The sequence below is a fragment of the Plecotus auritus genome, assembly GCF_963455305.1.
Source record: "Plecotus auritus genome assembly, chromosome: 4".
Taxonomy (NCBI): Eukaryota; Metazoa; Chordata; class Mammalia; order Chiroptera; family Vespertilionidae; genus Plecotus; species Plecotus auritus.
This window is the reverse complement of record NC_137775.1, coordinates 19,583,224-19,606,565: the sequence shown is the minus strand read 5'-3', so window position 1 is coordinate 19,606,565 and position 23,342 is coordinate 19,583,224. Positions and strand designations below refer to the sequence as shown.

Below are 23,342 nucleotides of genomic sequence, written 5' to 3'. Positions count from 1 at the left end.
TGTGTCTTTCATCTTGGCCTGCCCTCCTTAGCATTTAGGCAGGGTGAGACAAAGAAAAGGAGAGCCACCGTGCCTTCCCTAGAAGCAAGGAAATCTGGAAATGATGGCCTATTTCTGACAAATCTCATTGGTCAGAATCAGGGCACATACCCATTTGAGGACCTGTCCCTGTTAATGGGAGTAGGACTGCTATGATTGTTTTCAATCAGTGTGTCTAGGGCAGTGGTTCCCAACCTGGTTTTGGCCATGCCCCACCTAAGCATCTCTAAAATCCTGATGTCCCCTCTGTGACATATACTAGTAATTCTTATAATTCAAAAAGTGAACTCCTATTCACATGGAGGAAGCCTAAAACGCCATTAACTTGGTCTAAACAAGCTTCCAAAGAACATGGCATCCATGAAAGAGAAAAATAAAAGAATGAAAAGATAGTTGAAGTACCGAGGAAGAAATCACTAAGAAATAGTAAAAAAAAAAAAAAAAAAAAAAAAAAAAAAAAATATGAAGTGATATGAAAAAAATAGCAAAAAAGTTTCAAAACATATAATAGAGAATGAAATGCATAACTATGTCACAATATATATTTAGTAGGTGTACCAGTTAATAATGCGGATTTTTTTCAATAGATGGAGTTACACACATGTTGATATATATGTGATTTGATATGTATGCTATTTTGTTGTATTTGCAGCAAGCTTCAAAACTTCATATGTCAAATTTGCTGAAGGTGTTAACATCATAGATATTTTTACTCTTAAAAATGTCAAATTTCATGCCAAAAAATGAGCATTTGCAGGAAGTTTTAATTATTACTTTATTTTGAAGAAAAGTGCTGCTGAATACTTCGGGAAGCTTATGGTGAACATGTTCCATCTCAAGATACTTGTGAACACTGGTTTAAACACTTTAAAAGTGATGATTTCAATGTGAAAGACAAAGAGCATCCAGGTCAATTAAAAAGTTTGAAGACCAACAATAACAAGCATTATTGGATGAAGATGCGTGTCACACTCAAAAACAACTTGCAGAAAGATTAAATGTTGCTCAGCAAACAATTTCCGATCCTTTACAAGCAATGGGAAAGATTTTAAAGGAAGGAAAATTCACTTTTTGAATTATAAGAATTACTAGTATATGTCACAGAGGGGACATCAGGATTTTAGAGATGCTTAGGTGGGGCATGGCCAAAACCAGGTTGGGAACCACTGCCCTAGACACACTGATTGAAAACAATCATAGCAGTCCTACTCCCATTAACAGGGACAGGTCCTCAAATGGGTATGTGCCCTGATTCTGGGTGCTACATCAACTGAATGAAAAACAAATGGAAAACCGAAAAGTCATCAGTAATATGTTGCTTCAACAGCACGAAAGAAAGTCTTTTTTGCATCGAATTGTGACTGGCAATGAAAAGTGGATTTGAGAATCCCAAATGCACAGAATCATGGGTTGATCCAGGTCAACCATCAACATCGACTGCAAGACCAAATAGCTTTGGAAAGAAGACAATGCTCTGCGTTTGGTGGGATCAGGAAGGTACGGTGTATTATGAGCGTCTAAGACCAGGTGAAACAGTTAATACTGATCGCTACCACCAACAAATAATCAATTTGAACCACAATTTGGACCAGAATGTTGCAGAAGACACCATCACACACTTCAAAACCAGTTAAAGACATGTTAAAAAATCTTGCCTGGGAAGTATTAACCCACCCGCCGTATTCACCAGACCTTGCTCCTTCAGATTACCACTTGTTCCGATCAATGGCACATGCACGTTCTGAGCAGCACTTGAAAATGTACAAAGAAGTGGAAAAATTGGGTCTCTGAAGGGTTTGCCTCAAAACAAGAAAAGTTCTATTGGTATGGTACCCACAAATTACCTGAGAGATGGGGAAATGTGTAGCTAGCGATGGACATTACTTTGAATAAAGCACTTTTGATATTTCTCTTGAAATTACCGTGTTTTCTTCGATTACAACATCCGCCATTAACCAGTACACCTAGTATATACTGTATATGAGGCCCCTATAACCATAAGAATTGCAAAAAATTAATTTTTAATAACTCATTCTTGAATTGCCCCCCCCCCCCCAAAAAAAAATATCAAATTGCCTCCCTGTGGGTCATGTGCCCCACATTGAGTACCACTGGTCTAAGGCTGTAATATCTTGATGCATGACCTAGGGATCTTGTTAAAATCCAGATTTTGATTTAGTAGGTGTAGGGTGACCTGTAGACTTTGCATTTTTAAAACTCTGACACGGGATCCTGATGCTACTAGTCTGTAAGTTGCAAGGGGTTTGGTTAATAATCTGGTTATAATAGATGTTGGGAATTAACCAATATTACCACTAACCTACTGTATGCCAGAACCTTAACTAGTCAAATAAACACTGCATACATCCTTCATGATGAAGCTTAATTGATTTAATGGAGAATTTGATAATACTTAGGGATTTCAATGACTTGCCAGTGTTACTTGGTAAGTGAGAAGTCTCTGCAACACATGCAATAGACAAAGTATATAAGAAAGCGTGATAAGGATCTGGGGTGGGGGGAAGAATAGAAAAAAAAGAAGTGCTAAGTTATAATCCTTGGATCATATACTTTTGGTGATTTATTTCTCAGAGTTAGGGTTATTTGCAATGGAAAAAACCTATCAAATCTCAAAGCAGGATAAAGAGCCTGGAACTGAAAAATAAAGGCAGAAAACTATATGCAAACATTACTGCATAGGAGAGATTTACCTCAGCTTTTATTGCCCACTCAACTAAAATGATAGCTTGTAGTACGGCAAGGATCTCTTATTTTGGATTATAAAAGAAAAAGTTATCAGTATTTTTGACTTCTGAAATGTATATGTCATTAATTGCTATATTTGACTAATGCATTCCTGGAAGTTGAGTAAATAAAACAATGTCTAATATAGTAGATTATATGTTCTCATTGGTACAATGCATTATTAAGGCTCAACAACAAACAGTTTGTTTGGGCTGGACATATGATACCAATAAAACAGCAGCTTTGCTTCAGTTTAGAAGAAATACTGCTGGATTTTGTGTCATCAAACCTGGTAAAATTCTGTGGGGCTACATAGACATTTTCCTACTAATTTAGGAACAAGAATAATTTATCACAGATATTGGTTGCTAAGATGCTTTAGATTTATGGGAATGTTAAGAACCTGTTTTTTTTAAAGATTGGTTTCTGTTTGCAGAGACGAAATGGAGAAGATATACCAGTAGCCCAGACTAAAAACATCAATCACAGACGATTTGCTGCTTCCTTTAGATTGCAAGAAGTGACAAAAACCGACCAGGATTTGTACCGCTGTGTAACTCAGTCTGAACTAGGTTCTGGTGTGTCCAATTTTGCTCAACTTATTGTGAGAGGTAAAGTAAACTTGTTTTCACTGCATGAACTTGCATGGTTTTATTAGACCAAAAGCAATATAGTAAATATTGGATTAATTTTTAAACCTACTTCTCTTCATTTCAAGTTACTATAACATTGTCTTGTTATGCAATTTCAGATAATTGAGACTGTAAGTTGTACAGTTTGTCAAACAAGTTTTCAGTAAGTGTTTTTATGGGCTGGAATCTCCTTTGAAATCTTCTCAGAGCCAGCCATATAAAACACTAGATTTCATGTCGCCATCACCTGGGTTGCATTTTAACTTTAGATTCATATTTCCTTTTTAAAACAGCTATGCAGATATTATAGTTGTTCTTCAAAGCATTGTGGCAACGAGGCCAAACTCAAAGTTTCTATCTCCATGTAAATGTGTGAATTTTACCCATGTTACAACCCAGTGATGGATGCTCATTAATTCTGACCCCTGTAGAATCTTAGAGTTAGACTTGCTAAGAGGTCCTCATTAATATTCTCGAATACCAAGGTTACTAGAGGAATTGTGAGGGATTATGACAAATGAGTACATATCTGAGGTGAATACTGGAAAAAGAAGTACAAGGACATAATATGTTATCACATTTATTCTTAGTCCATTTTATTCCATATACTGTTGTTATATGTTGTAGAGATACGATTGTAAATAAAAAACGAAGTCCATGCCCATATGGAACTTACCCATTGAGGTATGTTCGGCACACTATAGAGAAAGATACTGAAGTTTTAGTATGGTGGCATGCGTGATGAAGAACAATAAACAAGAAACAAGAACAAGAAAATGACAGGGATTTATATTTTATTTGAGGTCTGGAAGGCCTCTTTGAGAGGTGACAACTGAGCTGAAATCTTTAAAAAAAATGAGGATGTTTGTCACGTGAAACTCGAGGAAATGCAGCTTTGTTCAATAGACTATCAAGCATCAATCAATAATGACCCAAGTGAAAATAATGATAAATTATGCAAGTCTTGTCAAGGAGAAGTCTGCCAGATCCTAACAAAAACATCTAAACCGGACTGAGGTTTATCAGAGGTGTCAGGAAAGGCCTTTGTAAAATAAGGTTTCTTTGAAATAGGATCCCAATGTTGAGATGTTGAGAAAAGCTGCCCACGTAAGGAATGAGGATGTGGGGACAGGAGTAAGAGAGAGAAGTGCCCTCAGACAGGGAGCAAGGCCTGTGTCAAAGCCCCGGGGTGCAAGGAAGAACTACATCCGTCTTCAAGTGAATATGTTTTATCATGCTTGACATCCAATGTCTTTGCATACATCATTTCACTTTAGATTTACTTGATATTAATACTGTAACCTTTAATACTTTTAGAAGGAAAATCATGAAGTTTAGACTATTTTATAATTGCCCAGAGCCACAATGATCTAATAATTGACTGTCAGAATTTAATCCCACGTTTCTAGACTCCTGGTGCCGGGCACATTCTTTTGCACCACAGCTTTAGCTCATTAACATCATTAAGTAATGCTATTCACCTCTGATAATGCTTTGGCCTTGGCAGATTCTATAGCTCATCAATAAAAAGTTTATAGATTGATATGACTCTATTTTCAGTGAAACTTCTCTCATGTCTCCAGAGTCAGCTCACATCACCTGCTTGAAGGTTATGAAATCACAGCCCCAATTAATTGAATAATAAGGAAATATGATAATATTTGACTCCAGGGTTCAGATAGAAAGACAGTTTATCTTCTGTTCATTCATTCTTGCGTATTCATCTTTGTTGAGCTTCATTCCAGCATCTGTCACACCTAAGCTTACTTTTTGCCCCTTTTATTTTTATTGTTAACACTATTACAGATGTCCCAATCCCTCCCCTTCTTTGCCCACCTTGCCCTCCCCCGCTTTCCCTCTGGCCATCACCATGCTGTTGTTTGTGTGTATGAGTTATGCATATATGTTCTTTGGCTAATCCCTTCACTTTCTTTCATCAAATCCCCTCTGACAACTGTCAGTCTGTTCTATGTATTCATGCCTCTAAACTTTCTGTTGAAAGCCTGATGGTACACCTGGGCAATCTTCACAGTGTTTCATATGCTGGGGATATGGGAAGGTGGGCGTGCTCTTGTTACATCTTACTCACTGTATCTGCATGGCAGTGAATGTTCGTTCATTATGCAGCCACTGACGGAGATGCGGGTCTTAATAGTGCAGCTAGAGTGCTTTTCAGTACCTCACGGTTATATACACATGTGATTGGTTTCTGAGGAAATGGCCCCGTGATGTATTAAACAGCTTATAGCAGCAGAGTTGAAGTGTTTTATCCAGGAGCATCCTTTATAGATATAATTTCTTCTTTCACATATTGTTTATTCTAAGAGATTTATTTTGTCATTACTAGAAATTCCTTGTTTATCTGAATCAACAAGTAGACTTTATTAAAGCTTGTTTTGTTTTAACCTGGAGAAGGCATTGTAGCTATTTTAGGAGTGTTACCTGAGGAATGAATAATTTTTTCAATAAAATGTATAAGTGGAGAATTCTGAATTTCATAGAAAATTATGGTTTTTCCACCTTTCCTTTATTTTTGTTTTTTTAAAAAGAAAGTCCTGCCATTTAACATACATTTCACTTTTGATTTTATATTTTGCCTGTTATGTTAAAATATGATGGTGCTTTGAATGTGTTATCTCAGAGTCTGCTAACATTTTAGAAACATATTTTGTTAGTTCTGGCAGTTTTAGTTTTTTTTTAACACATTTTTTGTTATATATCTAATATTTACAGGTGATACTTTCCTTGCTGTTGTATTTGAAATCTAATTTAGAGCAATACATTTTCTGGTTTGTCCAGATAACCAAGTAAATATTGCTAATAAAAAAACACCCAACAAAAACACATGCTTTGGGGGTCTGCTGTCCTGGTGTTGAAATAGTGCTGACAATTAACTATGGTGACAGGTCCTGTCTCTCATCGGCACTTTCAAAACTGACATCCTGTTACGTGGATACAAAAGATGGTAATTTTAAGGGAAATTTTGGGAGCAGTGATATGAATAGCCTTTAATAAGAACTGGCATAGTATTGCCTGTTGTCAAAGATGACCCAAGGGTAAGATTTTATTAGTGCATTTTCTCCTAAACTAAAAGTGACAGGACATGCTTAAGGCTTTTTTTGTTACTGTTTGTTATAAATGAAAATTTTACTGCAAAATTCTCATGTTGAAGAGTATTGATCTGTTTCCCACAGCTAGAGGTAGAAAAAAAAGTACACCGAAATAGAATCTACTTTGTCATGACTTTAGCATTGCTCGAGATCATTTTGAGTAATGATAACGTCTTCAGCTTGTGGAAGCCGATCTTTATTGACAAAGAAGTTTTTACAGAGATGAGATGGAGAGCAGATGGCTTTGCTCCATGTTCCTAGAAAATGGAAGTGTAAAAATGTGAAATTCAAGTTGAAATGGTGTTTACAAACTTTAAACCAAAAGCACCAACTTTATAGTCTGAGTTATGTTATAGATTCTCATTGTCTCCCTTATTTGCAATCTTCTTTCTTTCTTACCTGCCTGAACTAAAGACCCACTTACATTTCTAACACAGTAAACTTCTATAAAAGTATCTGATTGCCATGACTGACAAATTCTATTCCCAGTTATTAGTTATGCTTTATATCTGTTATTTTTATCTGTAAAATTCCAATTACATTTTAAGTCATTTAATGTCAAAGGCATAGTTTGTTTGTTTTTTTTTGGTCTCGTTTGATTTTTAAATTTTAATGTCAACTATTAGCCATATCAAAATGCTCTGAATATAAGTATTGTTAATATTTTTATGTATTTTTAATGAGTATCAGTGACCTTTAGCTGTAAAGTAAATGTCAGTTTATCCAGCCTTCCTCAGTGTAACTGGATCTGTAAAACAAATTTTGGTGTTTAAAATCATGAAGAACTGAATTGTTGTTGACCCTCACCTTTGTAAGGCAATGCCATCTAGCTTAAAAACTAAGGGTGTTTACTGACTTTTATAACTGGAAGGTCAGAGATAGGCCTCAGGGTTGGTTCCTTTAGTCATGAAAGATCTACCAGTTCACTCATCAGTCCATGGTTTTGGCTTCTTTCCTAAGCCAGGGTTAAGGTCATGGGTAGCAATACGGATATCTACTTCCTTGGTCACATCCATTTGGATTTAGAGACATTACTACTTCCCACAAGTTTCAGAAAATTACATGGTTGCATATAGAGAGACAACTAGAATGCCCGGTGGAGAACTTTTGCATAAATAATGTTAGAGGGCATTATTAACTCTAGGCAAGGAAGATTGGCACTGAGGAAGTATTTCATAAGAAGGTACAACTTAACAGTGAAAGACATACAGAGTTTGGAATGTGAGAGAAGGGTGTTATCATAATAAGTCAGGTAACAGTATGGAGTGGGATCATAGCTTATTTGATGAATGGTGAGGTGTTAATAGAACCAGTTGCCTAGGACCAGTCATTCACCACACATGTATGTGAAATAGGAAAGAAGTTCAAACTCACACTAGGTTTGCAATTGAACCTTTTACAATGTGCTCTTATTATAATGCTTTATAGTTCATGTTTCATCAGAACCTGCCTAGTTCATGTTCATTTGCTCCAATGCCTAGTACAACTTTATGTAAAGACATTTATACTTTTCTGCCCTAGATCGTTTGGCTCAGTGAATAGAGTTTCTGTCTGCGGACTGAAGGGTCCTGGGTTCAATTCCAGTCAAGGGCACATACCAGGGTTGCAGGCTCAATCCCCAGTGTGGGATTATCTCTCATCATTGATGTTTTTATCTCTCTCCCTCTCCCTTCCTCTCTGAAATAAATAAAAAAATATTAAAAATATATTTATACTTTTCTAAAATAAATATTAATAAATAAATAATTTTTATTAATAAATAAAACTGTTTAGTTGAAGACAGAGCTATAGGGCTGATTCTAAAAGACTTATGGAATGGATGATGACCCACACACCCTTCTTATCCACAGATGGAGTGAAGATTTCTGGCATATAGGAAAAGATGATGGCAACTTTTTTTGTACTCTCTTTCCTTTTTATTATAAACTAGAAAGGGTTACTTAAATTTAATATAAATTTTCCTGCTGGAAAAATAATCTTTTAAAACATATGTATATTTTTATTGATTTCAGAGAGGAAGGGAGAGGGCGAGAGCGATAGAAACCTCAATGATGAGAGAGAATCATTGAGTGGCTTCCTCCTGCATGCCCCACACTGGGTAAGAGACCGCAACCCGGGCATTTGCCCTGATCAGGAACCGAACCGTGACCTCCTGGTTCATAGGTCCATGTTCAACCACTGAGCCACACTGGATGGGCAAAGAATCTTGACTTAATCAGTATGTTGTATTCTAGTCTTTTTGTATATGCCAGCTAAAAATTTGGTCTGAATATTTTATTTTAATATTTTTATATTAGAAGTAAGGACATATAGGAAGTGGAAAATATGACATACTTCACTGATGCTTTTGTTAGTTGGTGGTTAAAGGCCATGGAATTTCTCGTTTGAATCCTTCAACAATCTGCTTAATATCTCACACCATTGATTTTTAACTTGTTTTCATAGCACAGCTGCCAGACTTATCATAAATTCATATAAAGGTCCTTTTTCTTAATGGTGACTGGAAGATAACTTTTTTTGGCTTCTATTGTGAAAACTTGTCAACTTGACAGGAAATTTGGTGTTATCTGGGGGAATTCCATTTAAACCCCTATGTTTCATGAAGTCTGAACTATCATGAAAGTCTAGGAACATCTGGGTAAAGCACATAATAGTTTTCTCCAACTACCACTGCACAATTAGAAAAGCACAGTTAGTCAGGAGATAGTAGAGGTCTGCAATTTGGAGGAGACGCCAAACATTGCATATCTAAAAATTTTACTTTGCTACCCTTGAATATGATAAAAGAAACATTTGGAGTCTCCTCTCATTCATAGCAACTACTTGTAATTCAGGTGATTCAATGTATGAGATGTCTGGTACATTTTTAAATTCTAAATGAGCAAAAGGATACTAGATGTCCTTATTTTAGATAGTGCATTATTAATGAAACTTTTCTGTCCACTGCTGGACAGCATCATTCCAGACACCATTTACTGTTCGTTTTCTCCACCTCTCAATTCCTTTATGCTACTTTACGCACGTGGCAGAATGCAGCACTTGTTTCGCCTGCATGGTTATTTTCCTGTTCTATATTCTCTGTTTGTCTCAAAAATAAAAAATGCAACAAGAGTTCTTTCCCAAAGGATATCTGATTGTATTTGCGTAGGTGATTCATGTGTAGAGCTCTACATAATGTTTAGCAGTTGAGGTGCTTGTCCCTGTTTTTGGAGTGAATCTTTGGGGAGTTTGCTTTTGTTGGAGCTCTCTTTTTAAGAATTTGAGAAGGATCAAAAGAGGAAGCAGCGTGATTTGCATGCCAGATATTCTTTCTGTTGAACTTTTGGGAATTTGATTTCAGAGCAATTAGCATAGGTTTTTACTCTCCTTCTTCACCCCTTAATTCAGTTCTCTTGGAGTTTGAGCAAATGAAATTTGGGTCCACTTCTTCCGGCTTATGTCAACTTCTCAGACTAACAGTGTTTATTTAATTTATATTTCCTTCCTCACTCACTATTATTTTTTCCCATACCCCAATCCAAAAAAAGGGAATAATAGAATCAATTTGCAACTTCCTTGGAAAATCAGCTGCAGCCTTTATTGAATACTTAAAATGGCAAGTAATAGGCACTAGGAAATTACAAAGAAAGAGCAGACATAGTCGCAACTTTCAAGTAATTTGTAATTTAATTATTGCATAGGAAAGTATAGAATTATTGAATTTGTGGCACAGAGTTTTGATTTTGGTAGCATTTTTAATCCCATAAAATAAAAATACCTACCGAAGGATCTACTCTATTAAAACCCTTCATTAAGCACTAATTTATAAATAATGTTGTATGGTGAGATCCCTATAGAATGTGAAACAGACGCTCTCTGATTGATCATAGTGTTTAGTGGTATAATGAGTAAAGACGGTGATATGTGTTGTGGTGGGATATTATTTCATTAGCTGCAGTTCTTGTGTTTCTCCCTCCATAGAGAGTCAATAATCACATGCTTCCCTAGTAGCGTATGACTAACAGATGAGTTTGTGTTTTACACTGTTTGCCACTTAGATGGTCACATCTTTTTAAAAGCCTGCTAACCAACATTCTGTTTACTAGTAAAATATCTTCAGAAACTTGACTTACTAAGAGTACAAACTAGGGCATCCACAAAAAATAGAAAACACTCATGAAATGTTAGCTGTAAGTCAAATATTAGTTAAATCAGTCAAAATCAACTTGCTGAATAACGTTTATCATATTACCACCGAAAGAACTTTTCTCTCCTTTTGGGTTAATATACTTCATGTTATTTCTTTCTAAGACACACTTAGTCTAGTAGAAATAAAAGCAATCGTAAGGTCAGCACAAATAAGTGCAGATAAACATATCTTGCTAGTTCTCAGCATGGATTGTGTTTAGTTTATAGATATTAGTTTCTTTTTATAAAAGTTGTACCATTTTAGTGTTAAAAGTGAGGATTTGAGGAGTAAAAGTGAGGACTGGACAGAGTTTAAATTATTGTAGGAAAGTTTGGGCAGCTTTTATCAATTCGTAAATTCATGACAAAAGTTAACTTTGTTTTTTACTCTTTATTTTCTGCTTTCTGAGCCCTACACTAGCATCTATATACAGTATAGCTATCTTTATGCTATATTGCATAGTTTAGAAGCATATTTATTTGTGATGTCACAGAGTCTGTCTTTGGGTTAAAACAAATAAAGAAACAACAAATAAATAATTACCTGTACCCTTTTGAGAAGAAGTTTTACCCACATGGTTATTTACATCTTCTTACTTGCCATTGGCATTTTCTTTCATCTTTATATGCATATTGAGGAAAGCATTGCTACTCTCACATTAACGTGTTTACCTCCTTCAACAGCTTCCCTTAACATTAATAAAAAAAGCAAAGCTCTTTCCTGGTCCAAAGGGCCTTAAATGAAATTTCCTCTGGGTTCTACCTAAAGTTTATTTTCTATCACTCACCTGCCTTCACCCACAGCAGGCGTACTGACTCTTCCAAGCATTCCCCTGCCTTAAGGCCTTTACACTTGCTATTTACTGCACCCATACTTCTTTTTTTTCTCAATTATATGCATACTTTCACATTCTTACTTCATTTAGATTTTTCTTTCAATTTCCCCCAGAATACCTAAAGGACAAATGATAGTTATTTTCTATTATAATAACAGCTTAGTATGCTAATTAGACCAGACGACCTTCTGGACGACCTTCCGGACTAAGCGGCATTGCTGGGGGGGCCGAGGCAGAGGCAGCTGTGGCAGCAGCAGGGGCCGAGCCCCTTGCACAAATTTCGTGCATCAGGCCTTCTAGTCTATTATAAAAGAGAATTTATTGATTTTAATTTACTAATTTTTCTCTAGTTATTTAGTTCTAAACTTTCAAAAGCTCTTTGTATAATGCCTACTCTTAGTATGCACTGAACAGTATTTGCACAAGACATAGGTCTCAAATATTTTTGTATTGTTTGGTGAGATACAACAAGTAGAAATATGTGTTAACTGCATCCTTCATTTGTCCAAATTTCATTGCATTTCCTCAGAATGCCCAGCCCTTTTTTTTTTTAACCTTTACTGCCATAACTTTCATCCATGTAACCATCTCCCTTGTCCTGTACTTCTGTAAAAAGCCTCCTCACTGGTCTACCCACATCAGTGCTTACCTCCTTCATGTCACTTCACACAGCTGCAGGCTGAGCATGTTACACAAAGTGAGGCTGACCTTGCTCGGCTGGCTCTCCTAGCTTCCTGTCCATGCAATATAAATTCCGGATGTCTCACCAGATTTCCAAGGACTATCTTCTTCTCTCTCTGCCCTCTACTCCAGTCCTTGGTGGGACTCTCCTTTGCTGACCTAGCTCTGTCAAGACTGGCTTTCTTCACTTGCTTTAAATGCATCATGCTCTTTTCTTTCTTAGGGATTCAGCTTTTTCTGCCTGCCCCGTGTTTCCTCACCAATCCTCCAAATAATACTGCATCTGCCTTCACCACTAGATTGACCAAGTCAATTGACCGTTTGCTTGTTCACTAGTATGTCGCGGTAGGCAGCACATGGCCAACATCCAGCAAATAAAATCAAGTCATTGTCCCTAAAGAAACAAAAACATCATGGCTTGTAAAGTGCCATGTGAATGGCATGGACTTAATGTGTAGAGCAGTGTAGGGTAGCCTCATTACTGCCTTGAGTGGCCAGGAAATGTATTGAGAAGGTAAAATGTTATCTTACCATTGAAGGGTGGGTAGGATTTAGATTCTTGAAGATACGTAAAGAACATTTCCAGTGGAGGGCATGGCATGTGCAGGCACATGTTCTTGTGGACTAGTATTAAATATCGACTATAACACAGTGGTTTCTAGGGAAGAAGTCTGAGATGAGTCTGAAAGTGTACTTTGAGGCTGACTGTGGAGCAATTGGAATGCCAGACTAAGGAATACAGGGTCCCCCCCCCAATACCCCGCTATCTGAAAGTAGAGCATTCCTATGAAAACTTTCCTAAGCTGAAATGGTGTAAAGTGAAAAAGCTATTACAATTAATTTACGTAGAAAAATTTTTTTATCATTCTCAGAATGAAAATTCAGCACACATGCAAATGTCTTTATTTCCTTCTTCATGATTAAAATGCTGAATTCCGTCCAGCTTTATGCTGATGGTAACACCCTTAGGAGGTCTTCTGATACATCTTTTAAAAAAAATCTTTATTGTTGATAGTATTACATATGTCCCCTTGTCGTCGTCCCCCCGCCAATTGACCTCCTCCAGCCCTCCTGATACATCTTTCTAACGGATGCGCAATATAAATTGAGATGAAGCACAGATTCTCACCGACTATCGCAGCTTGGTGCTGAAACGCAGAGTGTGGTTCCAGGGAAGGAGCTTGCGGGGCCACTGCGGCTGATGAGGTGCTACTGCCTGTAACAGGCTCACTGCAAACAAGCACTGAATCCTATTTTGGCTTTTTGCCTTGCTTCATAAAAGCAAAAATCCTCTTGTGATTTCTTTCAGTTAGTGAAAACAGTGACTAATGTTGGTCTTTCTTAAAAGGGAAGTGGTGTTCTTAAATTTACAAAGTGCGTCTATTATCTACACTAATAAAAGAGTAACATGCTAATTGACCATACCTTCACAATGCCCACCAGCCAATCAGGAGTGAGTAGGCAAATTAACCCAACAAAGATGGTGGGTTAATTTGCATACACAGACGCCTAGCAGCCGGGGGTGGGGCAGGACACTTGCGTCATCGCCATGGTGATGACTCAGGTGTTTCACACCACTCCAGCCGTTCTGGGCCTCTGGGCAGCGTGGGAAGGTGGAAAGGTGGCTCTGGCCAGAGTGAAGGCGGAGCCAGCAGCCAGGGGAAGGAAGGCCCATTCTTACACGAATCTTCATGTGTCAGGCCTCTAGTATCTTAATAAATCTGGAATATATATACTTTTTAAAAAGTGAAGTGGTGTAATGTGAACTTTTGCAAAGCAGGGGATACCTGTATACATTTATTGTGTCATTTGATGTGGGAGCTTCTGGGAGTTTTATGAAAGGGTATTCATGTCTTCATGTGTCCAGAAAACCAGGATGGGAGATGATTTGGAGAATGAGCTTGCAGGGTGTAAGTTTGAGATGGTGATGAATCCTTGAGAGGGGTGTGGTGGAAAGAGCATGTGAAGGCTGAGAGACTACAGTGAACATATTTTTAAGAACATTATGGAATGATAGGAGCAGTAACCTGGGGTATTAGGTGAAATATGATATTAATAGACAGAAATTTGGAAGACATAGAAGAACTTATTTGAGAGCATAGATGGTCATTTCAGTTGTAAACTTTTGATTGGGGGTGCTAAAGACAGGTTTAAAATCTTTTGGCATGTGAAAAAAAGCAACTAAATGTAGAGTATTAAATAGAGATTCAACACAAGATAAGTTAAACAATATGTACATAGTGCATTGTATTTTGTGAGCTTTTATTTCATAGACTTTAGCCAATATTAATAGAATTTGTTATTTTGTCATACCTAGAATAAAAGCATATGTATTCAATTAAATGGGGTTTTTAAAAGGAGGCCTTGACATGGTTAAATGTCCTTCTATATTTCTGAGATTATTCACATATAAAACCACATCTAAAATTCATGATGTGTAAATATTTTTCCCCTGATGCTTTATGTACATTCCTGGTTGAATGCCAGACTAACCGTTGAGTGAAAATCTTTTTTCTATTCTTTGTAAAAACTTTTTACATCATAAAAATAAGACATTCCCTCTAAAGACTTATTCAATTTCTTTGCTCTTCAGAATTTGATTGCCCCTGTTATTAATGCTCCTAGACGTGTCTTTTTCTTACATCAGTGTTGTAAAGATTTGGAAGGAGGGGAATTTTTTTCTAAGACTTTTGGCCAACAGCATTTCTCAATCCTCAAAGAATGCCATTCACTGCAGCAGGTGGTTTAAACATGTTTACTTAAGGGTACATAAAGAGTTCCCACCTGCCATACTTTTTCTATGTTAAAACCACACTAGGTTTGACATTTCTTTTTATCGAGTAAGATTATTAAAAAGTAGTTACTATAACTGGATTGGTTGATGCATGGTAATGATGAAAACAGGGTGTTTTGGATGCAGCATGAATGGTAGATATGCAAGATGTCAGAAAAGTCATATATTAAAGAGAATTTGAATTAGAAACTGAATCCCAATCTGCCATTGGGAACATTTTGATCATTTTGATTTATTAAACTTCTATAACAGCATTTGGATGGAATAGAGTTAAGACCCTTTAGTCTTGGATAGTTTATGATATACCAACCACTGTGTAATTGGTATCATTTTTTAATGTCCTCTTAGCAATAAGTGAAAAAGTAAAAAATGGATGGATAAGAGGTTTATCTTAAATGGCACTTTTCACAAATATTCTTGCATCTAATTTTAAATTTCTCTTATGTTAGCACTGTGTCAAGGATAAACTCATGTTTTGTAATTTCAACATGCTATTAGTACCTTAAGTTTTTATTTTTACTATCACACATATTTGAAACTAATGGATTTCAGATGGAAATATTGCATTTACATACAGTCACAGGCTGTCTTTTCTCTTTGTTGATTTACCTTTGCACTCAGAGGCACCTATGTCTGTCTGTGTCTAAGTCTGTGTTTCTGAGTTTTAACAATAAATATTAAAATTGAAATTCTAATGCAATTCTGAAGCCTAAGTTACAAAAACAAAATAAAACAAAAGAATGTATTTCTGTACAACTATTGAAATTTTATAACTTGGGTCTTTTAAAAATCATCTTTCAGCATCAGCAAGCATGAGTCGTCTTTTCCGAACAGTGGCTCCATAATAAAGAGAAATCATTTACTATTAGAAAGTCACTGGAGGTTAGAGGCATTACCGGTTCACACTTGGTTTTGCAGCCAAAGAGTGTACTTAGCTGTGAATCAGGAATGATGCAAAAGACAGATGAGACAGAGTTCAAGGAGCAGTAATGTGAGGGTCCAAGACCATCATTCCAAGCTGTCTCTGCAGTAATGATGGATGGTTTGGTGGCAAGAAGTAATACTACCAGATGATGAAAGATGCATCTCAGCATCTTGAGCCAGAGCATACTGCCTACCTGTTGGAGTTCTAGGGCTTAATGATTTCTGATTTGCAACCAAAGGGGTTTGCAGCATTTAGCAACCCAGATTTCTGGCAGCTGTGAAGGAAGCAAGTAGCGTCTCAAACACTCCTGCACATTGTGAATTTAATTACCTCATGTTTATGCATAGTGGTTGTTGACAGGATCTTGTAAGCTATGCTAATATGAAAGGTAATTTGTTACCTCCAGAAATCACTTTCCATGTGTCTTCTGATCATTATCATGAAACATGATAAATGATCTAGCCCATAAGGTATAAATGAAAATGAAATGGATAATTGGATTCTATGTCTAAATTGTGGCTGGAATAGTTGCAGCAATTATAATTGAATCTATCTCATAAAAATGCATTTGGCAATGTATTAGTGACCTTTATAGCCTTGAACCTGTGGTGTTATACGAAACTACTCTTAAGATGATTATTAAACATTTATCACAGGTTTGTGTGTTTTTTTAATTCTCTAACACTCTAAATTGTCTCTTTTCTTGCTTTACTTGCCTGGTTTTAAATTTATCTTGTTTATCGACAATGGGTTTAAACAGTTTATACTGATAATCTTCTGATACTGAAAATAAAATGTTTTGTTGTTGCAGATGACTTGATTGAACGGTTTAGGAATGGTACAAGCTATAATTGAATTGTTTTTATGAATACCTTTTATCATTAGTAGCACATGCTATTCTGCTGGGTGATGGAAGTATGGCCTCTTGCTGATGTGTGTGTTTCCTTTGATTCTTAAAAGAGAGGGTCTCTGAAATACCAAATTCAAACAGCATTTGTTTTAAATATCATTAGACTTTTCTCTCTCACTTCCTCTTGTCTTTGACATAGTTATTATAAACAAAACCATTCTTAATTTATTCATTGATTTGATTAATATTTTTAATATTGTCAGGGTGAATCATTGTTTTATTGCTAATAAAAATGACTAAGAAGTAGCTATGGGAATATCTGGTCTTTAAATTATAACATATTATAATTCCTTTTTTTGCACCTAGTGCTATAATTTCTTCCTCTCCTGTCCATGAGAGTCCTAAAAGCCAATAAAGTTTATGTTTATGCTTCTTCATTTTATTTCCAACTTAAAAAACAACAACTGTTCAATACACTGCATTAGGTTAATAACAAGTATAGGCACAATAAAAAAGGTATCTAGAAATGTGACCTTTTCCAATGTGACCTTTTCCAATAAGCAGGGCATGTCCTTTGGGACTTTTTTTTTCTTGAATTTTTGTGCTTCAGATTTCTTCACTTTTCGTATACATTGGTGATACATTGGTAACAAAGCTTGCTTAGCACCAACTCATAAGCTTATTTAATAACTGAATAAGGTAATGGGATATAGATATAGTTAAGTCATTTATCCTCTTTCTAGTAAATATAAACTTAATAAAACAATATAAATGGTTAGTGTAATCTGTAATAAAAATACCCATTTATAATGCATTTATAATGTGCCAGCTGCTTTGATAGATGTGCCAGCTGCTTTGATAGATGATAACGTATGTAACATTTCTTCTCTAGTTTTGTGACAACCAGCTCTTATTATCCCCATTTTATCCACAGGGAAGCTGAGGCTAGGTAGAATTGTTCGGATCACATGGCTCTAAGGGTCTGGCCCCGGACTGTAACCCAAGGCTGACTCTAGAACTCATGCTCTTTTCACCACCACGGAAAATGTGTGCTATATACAAACTAAATAAGTTATATAGTGGCATTGGGAAAAAGCTGCTTGAAGCAAGATTTAAGTAAATAACGATGAGAAATAGATTTGTGTTTTTTGTCTTAATTTTTAATGATTCTACCTACTATGCCACTATGATCATTTTATTGATAATTTAGAAATAATGCATTTACTTTAAATTGCTTGGCTACTGCTTTTAATTACATCCTGCTCTGACAAGTAACAATATAGTTATAACCTTTTTATAGCAGTGATGTTCAATAGAGGAGCAGGAGATGCATGACCTTTAAATCAAATATAGGATATTTATTTTTAAATTGTTTTGTGTTTTTAAACATTTTTTCTTTAATTTATTTTTTATTGAATTTGTTAGGGTGGTTTATCTATATATATAAAAGGCTAATATGCAAAGTGTCCCCTCAGGAGTTTGAGTGGGAGATCGGGAGTTCGATCACTTGCTATGATGTGTGCTGACCACCAGAGGGCGGCACGGAACGAAGGAAGGCCCTAGCTGGCAGCTGGAAGTCCCCAATCGGCCCTGATCGCCTGCCAGGCCTAAGGTTCATACCAGGGCATGAATTTTGTGCACTGGGCCTCTAGTTGGTTAATAAAATTATATAGTGTCCAGGTATACAGTTGTACAGTACATCATCTGTATATTGTATTGTGTGTTTACAACTCCAAGTTAAGCCTCCTTCCATAACTATTTATCCCCCCTTTACCTTCTTTTACCTCTCCTCACCTCCTTTTTCTCTGGTAATCACTGTACTATTGTATGTGAGTCTTTCTTTTTGTTCTTTGGTTAATCCCTTCACCCTGAGTTCTCACTCTTTTTACCCAGCCCCCAGCCCTCTCCCTTCTGAAAGCTGTCATCTGTTCTCTGCATCCATGAGTCTGTCTCCACTTTATTAGTTTATTTTGTTCATTACATTCCACATATGAATGAAATCATATGATATTTGTCTTTTACTTGTTTATTTCACTTAGCATAATACTCTCCAGGTCCATTTAAAAACTATCATCACCACACATGTTCCTTTACCGGATTCTGATATGCAAACATCAACATGTGCATTCACCTGCATACATAAAAGCACACATACATGCTCACTAAACTCAGATTCCAGTGATCCTTTGATAGAATCTAGGCAGAAAGTAGCACATCTGTGGTTTATCAAAAGCCAAGAAACTATTCTGCTGTTCCATGTGCATTCTTCTTTCCCTCTTTCCCAAACATTCTTCTTGGATTTTATACTAATAATTATGAATTGCCTTCATTGCTCTATGAAAATTTGGAAATATTTTATGTCTCTAATAACGTCATAAGGTTTTTTGGATTTCAAAGCTTCCCTGATTGTGGATAAACTAAATCATTCAGAATTCAATTGCCTAACTTCTTTCTGAAATCACAGTCTTTGATAATCAATAAAAATCTATCTGTACTTATCCTTAATTTTATATGAGTATGAAAAACTTCTGACATCCTGGGTCAGAATGGTCCGGACATCTTTGATCAGATCTGGTGAAAATTCAAGGCTCTCTGGCCCTTCCTTCCTCCCTTCCTTCCTTCTTCCCTTCCTCCCTTCCTCCCTTCCTCCCTCCCTCCTTCCCTCCCTCCCTCCTTCCCTCCCTCCCTCCCTCCCTCCCTCCCTCCCTCCCTCCCTCCCTCCCTCCCTCCCTTCCTTCCTTCCTTCCTTCCTTCCTTCCTTCCTTCCTTCCTTCCTTCCTTCCTCTGTCTTTCCTACCTTTATCCTATTATTATTTTTAGCTTGGTGAAATAGGGTAGAAAACTTTAATGTATGCTCTAGAGAGGAAGTTTCTCTTCTACATTCTCTATTTTTATATTTAAGGTAGGGATGTACTCTGAGTAACTCTTCACAGTGAAAGTTAAGTCATGAGCCAAATTGATTTTTTTTTAAATGACTCGCTTGCAGAGTATTCTTTGTTTGCTACCTGAGTAAAAATCTGGAGAGAGGCTATGAGATGGGTTCCCAGAGTTTCTCTGTGAATTTCTCTGTGAAGTAATAGCAGCAATGCAAAGTTCAAATAATTTCCGACACTAATGACCAAAAATTGGCATAGTTCCAGAATAATACTAAATAAAAGGAAATTATAATAGACTAGAGGCCTGGTGCACAAAATTCGGCTGGGGGTGTGTATGTGTCCCTCAGCCCAGCCTTCACCCTCTCCAATCTGGGACCCCTTGAGGGATGTCCGACTGCCTGTTTAGGCCTAAACGGGCAGTCAGACATCCCTCTCACAATCCAGGACTGCTGGCTCCCGACCGCTTGTCTGCCTGCCTGCCTGAATGCCCCTAATCACTTCTGCCTGCCAGCTTGATCATCCCCTAACCCAGTGGTTCTCAATCTTTCTAATGCCGCAACCCTTTAATACAGTTCCTTATGTCGTGGTGACCCCCAACCATAAAATTATTTTCGTTGCTACTTCATAACTATAATTTTGCTACTGTTAATGAATCATAATGTAAATATCTGTGTTTTCCAATGGTCTTAGGCGACCCTGCTAGCGGTTCTCAACCTATGGGACCCACAGGTTGAGAACCGCTGCTATAGAGCCTAAGACTATCGGAAAACACAGATATTTACATTACGATTCATTAACAGTAGCAAAATTACAGTTATGAAGTAGCAACGAAAATAATTTTATGGTTGGGGGTCACCACAACATGAGGAACTGTATTAAAGGGTTGCGGCATTAGAAAAGTTGAGAACCACTGCCCTAACCACTGATCGGCCTGATCGATGCCTAACTGCTCCCCTGCTGGCCCAATTGCCCCTAACTGCCCTCCCCTGCCAGCCATCTTGTGGCGGCCATCTTTGGACACATAGGGGTGGCCATCTTGTGTGTTGGAGTAATGGTCAATTTGCATATTACCTCTTTATTATATAGGATGCTCTGGGAAATGTTTGAACTGTGTAAAGTATTATATATAGATGCATTTAAATACATAATTCTCAAGGACTTACAATTGAAAAGCAGAAAAAAATTTTACTTGATGGCTTTATATGATGTAGTCATTTCACCCACAATATATTTGATATACAAAGGTGACTGTGGAATTCAATTGCTCCTTCCAAGAGGAACTTGACCCATCTTAAATGAAGAAATACTTTAATTCCCAAACTTTTGCAGATAGACATTCATCTTGTTTTTTTTTTTACTAATTGAGTCTCATATCTTACAAATCATCTTACAAGTCAAAAGAATTGGTACAATAACATATATAAAGAAAAACATATAAACAAAATTTTGTGAGTGGTTTAGGAATTTTCAAGAGAGATTTTGATGAAATTAGATTTTTGTTATAAATGCTGACTTTCAATATTAAATCTCAGGCCTGACTGGTATTGCTCAGTGGTTGAGCATCAACCTATGAACCAAGAGTTCACCAGCTTGATTCCCGGTCAAGGCATATGCCCAGGTTGCAGGCACTATCCCAATGCAGGAGGCAACCAAACAATTGATATCTCTCATCAATTTTTCTATCTAAACCCTTCCTCTCTCTCTAAAATGAATTTTAAAAAATCTCAGTAAGGATAAGATTCTAATTGTATTAATGTTCCTTGAGTTGTGTGTAGGAGTGTTCCTGGGTGGAAGTTTGTCTCCAATTATATACACAGTCATTTGTCTCTTTACCTATTTGAAATTTCTTATCAAGTATAATGTGGAAAATTATACATCAAGTATATAGCTGTGTAAATGTATAAGCTTGATGAATTTTCACAAACTTAATATACTCATAATCCACATCAACAGTGGAATAATTTCAGTACCCCAGAATCCCTCCTCACTGCTTCTGGTCACTGACCCCCCTCCTCCAGGGTAATCACTGTCCTTGGCTTCTAAGGGGACTGATTAACTTAGGTAAATGAAAATCTATAGTTTATACTTTTTCACTTGGCTTCTCTCTCCATTAAGTTTTTGAACTTCATTCATATTGTGGCAAATAACTGTCACTCATTTGACATCATTTTTGTAAAATATTCTATTTTGTGACTATGCCACAGTTTGTCTGTTTTACTGATGATAGGCATTTGTTTTCACTGAGTTGCTTATTATAGTGGCATGCGAATATCTAGTCCATGACTTTATGGAACAGATGTACTAATTTGGGAAAGCATATACCTAGAAGTGAAATTGCCAGGCTTGTTCACCTTTAGTAGAGTTTTACAATTTGGTTGTATCAGTTATAATCCAAATTGCAGTGTGAATGTTCCATACCCTCAGCAATACTAGGTATTATCCTGCCTTCCATTTTAAATTGCCTTCTTAGGTTTCTTCTTTTGTTTGTTTATAAATGCATTCATTCAGCAATCATTGGTTGATTGCTTAATATGTTAAGCACTGAAGACACAAACTTACAATCAAAGAGAAATAATATAAAGGTTTTGTATTTCAAGGGGGAGAGAGAGAGAGAGAGAGAGAGAGAGAGAGAGAGAGAGAGAGAGAGAGAGAGAGAGAGAGAGAAAGAGAGAGAGAGAGAGAGAGAGAGAGAGAGAGAGAGAGAATGAATATAGATAAATCTCTTACCAAAAAAAAGGTGTATTTATTTCAAGCTAGAGAGGGTGTGCTGAAGAAGGCTTATCGGAGGTTGTAATAAGTGAGCTGAGATTTGAGGATGAATGATTTGCAAAGTGTATAAATGTTAACAGGCACTCCAGGCAGCATATAAAGGATAAGAGTGGATGAATATAAGAAGATTTTCCCATAGAACATGCAAGTTTTTATGCATAAACCTGGGTGGGATTGGAATTGCAGGGTGCTAAGACATGAGACTTGACAGGTACGCAAGGGACAGATAATGCAAGAACAGTGTATTTTATGTTAAAAAGTTTGCATCTGTCATATAGGACATTTTGGTCAAAAATAAAATACCCAAAATGTATGGGCATAAGTCAGTAATCATTTTCTAATGCACATTTTCTGTGAGCTAGAAATTCAGAAAAGAACAGCAAGGATTTTTTTTTTCTGTCCCATGATGTTTCATTACTCAGCCGGAAATCCTCAAATGGAACAGCTGGAGGTGACTCAAACTCCTGGAGGTGAGAGGCATTTGAGAACTTCTTCTTTTAAAAAAACTAAAATATATATATATATATATATATATATATATATATATATATATATTTTTTTTTTTTTTTTTTTATTATTGATTTCAGAGAGGATGGGAGATGGGGAGAGAGATAGAAACATCAGTGATGAGAGAGAATCACTGATCGGCTGCCTCCTACATGCCCCCTACTGGGATGGAGCTCACAACCTGAACATGTGCCCCTGACTGGAATTGAACCTCGGACCTTTCAGACCACAGGCCAATGCTTATCCACTGAGCCAAACCGGCGAGGGCTGGGAACTTCTTCATGTACATGTCTGGCACCTGGGCTGGGCTAACTCCAGCAGCTAATTGAATTTTTCACATGGTGGCTCTGGGCTCCAAAAGCAGGTGTTCTAGGTTCCAGATAAACAGAGAGGAAGCCATATGGTGTTTTT

At 36.8% G+C, this 23,342-nt stretch overlaps 1 protein-coding gene across 16 annotated transcripts in view; it reads left to right on the top strand.

The window, feature by feature from the left end:
- Positions 1-23,342, top strand: part of PTPRK (protein tyrosine phosphatase receptor type K) — a 495,891-nt gene that overhangs the window by 277,262 nt on the left and 195,287 nt on the right. For all 16 annotated transcript variants that reach the window (XM_080664715.1, XM_080664718.1, XM_080664714.1 and 13 more), the window contains one exon: positions 3,221-3,395. In XM_080664715.1, coding sequence (XP_080520841.1) covers positions 3,221-3,395 — 175 coding nt within the window. The remainder of the gene's footprint in view (positions 1-3,220; positions 3,396-23,342) is intronic.